Source organism: Lupinus angustifolius, chromosome LG10 (genome assembly GCF_001865875.1).
Source record: "Lupinus angustifolius cultivar Tanjil chromosome LG10, LupAngTanjil_v1.0, whole genome shotgun sequence".
In the NCBI taxonomy this organism is placed as follows: domain Eukaryota; kingdom Viridiplantae; phylum Streptophyta; class Magnoliopsida; order Fabales; family Fabaceae; genus Lupinus; species Lupinus angustifolius.
Window position 1 is genome coordinate 8,365,061 of NC_032018.1, and position 6,686 is coordinate 8,371,746.

The 6,686-nt window shown below is 32.0% G+C and overlaps 1 protein-coding gene across 3 annotated transcripts in view; it reads right to left on the reverse strand.

Annotated features, from left to right (window-relative positions):
• The window catches only part of LOC109357746 (putative rRNA methylase YtqB), a 6,232-nt gene extending 3,451 nt beyond the window's left edge, over positions 1-2,781 (reverse strand). Inside the window, exons 1-4 of one of the 3 annotated variants that reach the window (XM_019601781.1) lie at positions 2,506-2,781; positions 2,275-2,338; positions 1,087-1,279; positions 712-785 (exon numbers count right to left, since the gene is read on the reverse strand). In XM_019601781.1, coding sequence (XP_019457326.1) covers positions 712-785; positions 1,087-1,279; positions 2,275-2,338; positions 2,506-2,710 — 536 coding nt within the window. In that variant the 5' untranslated portion in view covers positions 2,711-2,781. Of the gene's footprint in view, positions 1-711; positions 786-1,086; positions 1,280-2,274; positions 2,349-2,505 lie in introns of all 3 variants that reach the window. The other 2 variants (XM_019601779.1, XM_019601780.1) reach the window with 2 other exon arrangements.

A 6,686-nucleotide genomic window follows, 5' to 3' on the forward strand; every position in this document is an offset into this window, starting at 1 on the left:
TTTTTAGGAACAGGTTTGGATCTAATCCTACTCCTTCAAGCAGATTCTTCAAATCCTCAATATGGCCTGCTATCAAAGCTAACTGGCACATCTTGCACAGCAACTCTATTTGGATAATTGGTGATGGCCACAAAACAAACTTCTGGCTTGATAACTGGTTAGGTGAACCATTAGTGGAAACTCTAAGCATACCTACTCAATTCCACTCTGTTTTGAGTGCCTCTGTTGCTGACTTCATCAGAAATGAAGCCTGGATTATTCCTCAAAACCTGATAAATAACTACCCTCAAATCACTTCCAAGATTGCCTGCATAATTATCAATAGTGATACTGACAAGCTAGTTTGGAAGAATTCCCCTGATGGGGTGCTATCTGCCAAGGCTGCCTATCTCCACATGAATCCTGGTTCAGTCCAGAGCAATTGGGGTAAAGTCATCTGGTCTGATACCATCCCTCCTTCTAAATCCTTTATAACTTGGAGATTGATCAATAACAAGATGCCAACTGATGACAATCTTCAGAGACGTGGTTGTGTCATGGCTTCATGAAGTTAATAGGAATTGTTTAACTCTTCCTAACTTTAGATTTGTCTCTTAATTCTCTTCCTTGTTTGTACCTCTTTGATTAATATAATTTCCTAGTGCCTCGGCACTGTTGTTTAAAAAAAAAAAAACATGAAATAGGAACAAAGGAAATAAGTTAAGTGAGTACCTAACTGCAGCATTGGTTGGAACAACTTCTTCCATTTTACTATGGCAGATATTGAAGAGCTTGACAAGTTGTTTCTGCATATATTTTGAAATTATTGTCAGTGACGTAAATTTCATACTTGTCAAAAAAAGAATAAACTAAATTTAAAGGTTCAAGGCCAGTTATGTAAAGAAATAGTATACAACAACAACAACCAAACCTTTATCCCACTAGCTACTGAAATAATATACACTACCAAAAAAGAAAAGGAGTAAAACTAAGACTCGATTATTTCAGTAGGATCAAACATTATCTGCATAAGTGTCTACAGACATCTGCATATAATATTCTTCACCAACTCAAAGCTGAAAGTCTATACTCACTTATAGCCCTCACCTCATTTGAATCAAGTGATTCTTCCAGCAAGAGCGACGTTTTATCTAAAGCATCCTTTTGAATGTCCAATGCATACACATAACCCTTATGAGAATCATCAGAAACCAAATTGAGCATTGCTAAGGTGTCAAAACCATTGCCACAAGTGGCATCAATGACTGTGTCTCCTTTCTGGACAATACCTTTCCATACCCTGGTGGGAACAACGAATATAGCTCATATCAACATCAAAGCAATATAGTTCTTTGAGAAACTTCAAACATGTTCACACTTAACATTTAAATCAACCAAAGCTCCTCTATAGGCATGACATCTGAATTATTTATATAAAAAAGCCCTCTAGGATGTAATAAAGAGAATTCTGCTACATAATATTATGACTACACAGGGTTCAATTGCACAACATTTAGTCATACAAATGCAGCATGTGGTCAACTCCAAGTTCAATTGTCACATAAATAACTAATAATTCAAGGTAAGTATCAAGTATCACTTGAGATTTGGCTTAATTACAATTGACATCTCTGCTGTTTTAAAATTTGCATAACCCTAAGCTCTATGCTGTTATTACACTCACCCTGGACAAAGTAAACTGCGAAAGATGTTGGTGTAATTGTGAAACAAGAGATTCTAAGTGTAATTCTGAAACAAGAGGTGCTAATGTAATTAACCCAAACCTAATGAAAGGTCATTGTAATTTTAGAGTGCATTGTTGTAGAGAATAAATATTCAGCCAATATGAAGCATAGGAACCTAATTCCTGGACCACATTTAATTTACCATTAATTACTAACCTACATGTAAGACTAGCAAACACAAATTTTGGAAGCATAAGCATCACTGATTCAAATTGTGGACCGCATCACGTGATGCGGCCACAATATTGTGGTTGCAATGACAGCCGCAACCACATCACACCGCAACTACAGTGTGACACTGAATCACAATGATACGACCGCATTGGACCACAACGCAACCGCAACACAACGGCATCGGACAACATTTGGGTCGCAACGCAACCGCATCAGGCCGCATCAGACCACGTCAGTTTCAAAATTATTTTTGGGCGGCAATGACCACAATCACATTAATCACAAATGTGACTGCAATTGCCACCACAGCCGCAATTTAAACCACTGACAAGCATTTAAAGATAAAATATGAAAAACAAATTCACTGAGTACTTACATATGAGCAATATCTGTTGCCCTCTTCTTCCCAAAAAGATAGCTCACCAAAGCATCCTCCATTCCTGAAAAAGAGAACATGGGTCAAACCAATTCACCCAAACTCCGTTAAAAAAACTCAAATTAAAAATAACTAAACCCAATCAAATAAACACATTGGAGTGATTTTTGTAATAAAAAATTGCAACTTTTTAAGGTAAAAACCCCAAAATAAAAGAGGGGGAATGGGTACCCAAAGAGGGAGAATCTTTCGGTAAGGAAGTAGAAGAGTGAAGGTTATTAGGCTCAGAAATGAACCCATTTTGCTTAATGGGTTGTTTCATGCAGGTGCAACAGAGGTTTCTGGAGGTGTTGCTGAGAGAGTGTATTTGAGAAGGAACCAACAAGAACCTCAAAGAAGAAAATGTAAGAGGATTGTGAGTTACAAGAGACAACATTAGTGTCTGACTCTAATTGTCAAATGAATTCCAACAAACAGTTCCTACATTCGTTCCCAGATAGAAGGCGAGTTAGAATTGGCCTTATTGAACTATAATGTATATTGGGTTAATAGAATAAAGTTTGTCTTCACATCAGAAAAATAATTTATCTTTTCCATAGGTATATTATTTTGTTTAATTTTAAAAAGTAGAAAATAATTAATATGATTTATCTCTTTATACCGAATATACTTTATTCTTTTGGATTAATGATTACTATTCACTCACTTCATATTAAAAATCCAATTTTTTTTATAAATAGCATTATTTAATAGTTTTTATTTTAAATATAAAAATTTATTATTACACAAGTCTTTGATTAGACAACCAATAAGAAAAACTTTATTACACCAACATATCATAAATAAGTTGAAAATATGATTTAACAACATAAATTTTGTGTTTTAATAGCAAGAAAAACAATTGAACAACAAATATTTTGTTCCAATGTAAACAAATAACATTTTATAAATACAATAATGATAAACCATTGACATTTTTTAAACAGATTGAATAGATTGAATCAAACCAACTCATATCAATTTTGGTACGTAATTGATCAAAAGAATAACTCAAACCAATTAAGTGTCGATTTCTTGATCAAGTCAGTCGATTCAAGCTAATTTTAATAATTATGGTTAGAATGATATCCAAGTGTTTTACTAATTTAACTACATATAAGTTATAAGTTATATATATATATATAAATTTATAAAATATAAACATTACTATTTATTACATATAGCGTGTTGACTAGCATTAAGTGTCGGTCAAATTCTTATTTTTCTAATATAGAATATATTATCTTCATGTTATATTATTTAAGAAAAAATAATTTAAATATAAGAAATGTAATATATAAATTCAATATAGATGAAAGATTTAAGAAAATAGCTTGTGATAATTGATATGATATACATAAAATTTATGCAATTCTCATTTTGTGCCTATCATAATCATTAGAGCGTTGTTGGATATATTTTTTGTGTTGTTGTGTATTCTCTTGGATTGAGAAATAGAGAAGATAGAAATAAGAGAATATGTGAAAGATTAATGCTATATTCTCTTTGTTTTGGCTTTATTAATAGTAGTTTTGCTTTATTAATAATATAGAATATAGATATAGATTAATGTATATATATGAAATTAGAAATAGGAAATGGTAAATTAGGGAAACATAAATTACTCAATGAGCAGTTATTTTATGTTTTCTCTTTATCTATTAGTATAGAAGTATAAATTAGTATTAGTGTAGATAAACATTAAATTAGAAGTTATAAAGATAAACGGAAACATAAAATACTCAAAGAGTACTTATTTTATGTTTATTAGTATTAATGTAGATAAACATGAAATTAGAAGTTATAAAAGATAAATTAGGGAAACATATAATACTTAATGGGTAGTTACTTTATTTTTATTAATATTAGTATAGATAAACATGAAATTAGGAGCTATAAAAGATTAAACAGACAAACATAAAATACTTCATGAGTAATTATTTTATGTTTATTAGGATTTGTATAGATAATCATGTAATTAAGAGTTATAAAAAATTAAACAGGGAAACATAAAATACTGCACGTAGTAATTTTATGTTAAGTAGTATACTTAATTATCTAAATTGTATAGTTATTGGAACATGTTACATTTAACTAAAAGGTTTCAATGCTTATTGTGTATGTTTGAAAAATATGAAAACAATTATGATTACGCTTGTTTTAATGTGTATTTTTTAGTTTTATTATATGTAATTCCATCTTTGGTATAATTCTCATAATGTATTGAGATCCGTTCAATGATTTTTCAATTAAATTGGTACCATACTATCTATGCTTAAACATTTATATATCAAATTGGTATGTGAAATTTATTCTCAAAAATCTAGAAGGTAATTATTTTTTGGTACCATAACTTTTTATATACTCTAGGCCCCTCTCAAAAACTTGTATATTTTTTAGTGCCAATATTTTTACAAATTAAAGTGTAAGAGATTTATTAGACAATAAAATAAGCCTTAAGTCAAATAACATTATTCCATAATTTGTGAATAGCGCATCTTTTATCCACTTTATGTTATTAATTATGCTATAAAAATGCGTAATAATTAAAAAAATTAAATTACATATATATTTTCAACAATTCTGAATGACACGAAATAATCGTTACTACCTGAGTCACGATCATGTCGCTCTCTGTAAGACATTTCATGATACTGTTAAAATTGTGCAAGTAGACTATCAACCATACTGTCCATAGGATAAAACAACTCAGTTCTCTGTTATACGATTTTTTACTACACTGTAAGAATCGCTCTCGAATACACCCACAATATGGCTACCAATGCCAATTCTCGAATTTCGCCAGTATGACTATCGTGTCAATTCTTTTTCCACAATACTGACTACCAATATCAGTTCTCAAAATTTCCACTTTGGATGTCTGTGCCAATCTTCCAGTGCCATGGAAAGAAAGAGGGATAAAGTTGATGGAAATGCGTTCACAGAATATAAGGGCAGAAAAAGAGAAGTTCAGAGGTAAACGCCTTCAACTTGGTGCAAATTATAATGAGGGAAGGAGACCTCTATTTATAGTCTGATGCCTCTATTTATAGCATGAGTCCTCCAATGGCTCTCTAACTACTCTTTCACCAGCAACTCTATTACCAACATCTTTATTACCAACGTCTCTATCTTAATAGTCGAGATCTCCTCCAACGACTCTTTCCTTGTTGCATGTGTGTGTAGACTTAATCAACACACGGTCCAAGCCCAAAAGGACCCAAAAAATTAAATTAATAAATAAATATTTTATTAAAAAGAATGTTGGGTTGCAACTTAAGACTTATAAAACCTTTCAATTGCCCTCCTCCAAGCAAAGTGGGGCTAGTTTTTTCATTCTCTTCAAAATATCATTTTTTTCAACAAATTTCAACAACCCCCCACTTGAAATTAAAAACGCTTTCCGAGAATTTTTATGGTCTCAATAAGATTGTGCATAAACAAAAGTGTCATGCGACTTGAACCTTTGCATAGTGAATAAGATCCAGATTTTACTAGAGTGACTCGTAGTCTTGAACTCTATCTCCAACATCAAACCACACACAACCTTTTCAAAGGTGTATTATGTAAAGCATGTGCGTTAAAGGTCATGTATGTCTATCCTAGTATAGTGAATGCTCTAGAAATTTATGCCCCAAAATTTCATAGGAAGCAGCCCTCTCTTCCACATTCACATATGTGAGTCTATCAAGAGTACTCATATAGCCTAGGTACGCCACTCTAATTAGAGCATAGATCTCATTAAGAGTTTAACTCATTCTGACATATGCTATAGGAATCATGCTTCTCATAATTTTATATCATGTTCATTCTCATATCACTTCACGACTTGTTATTATGCATTGAACCTATTTCTTGGGATCTTCAGTCAGTTAGGTCGAGTTACCATCACGAGTGATTCTCGTTCTAAGGGCAATAGTTGTAAGACTAAGATTGCAACTAAGAGGTGGGGGTGAATTAATTGACTTAAAAGTATGGCCACTTTTTCTACAAAATCAAAAGTTAAGTGCAATGGAAAAATTATGCAAAAAATTAACGAGTAAAAATCAAGACATAAAGGAGAAGAGAGTACACCGATATTTTAAACTAGTTCACCTTCTTATCCACCAAAGGCTACGTCCTGTACTCTTGTACCACAAGAGATTTCTTCACTAAATATTATGAGTTGTAATTACAATATCTCACCCTAAGACCTCTATGTACCTTACACACTCACTAATACTTATGTCACTCATGGAAAACACTCTTTCCAAGTGACTCTATCCCCTTTCTTATCACACTCTTGTGAAAGAAAGATTTCTGCAATATCAATGAAGAATTTACAACAATGGCATGATTGCCTTTACAAGTTTGGAATGTAATATTACTTGCAA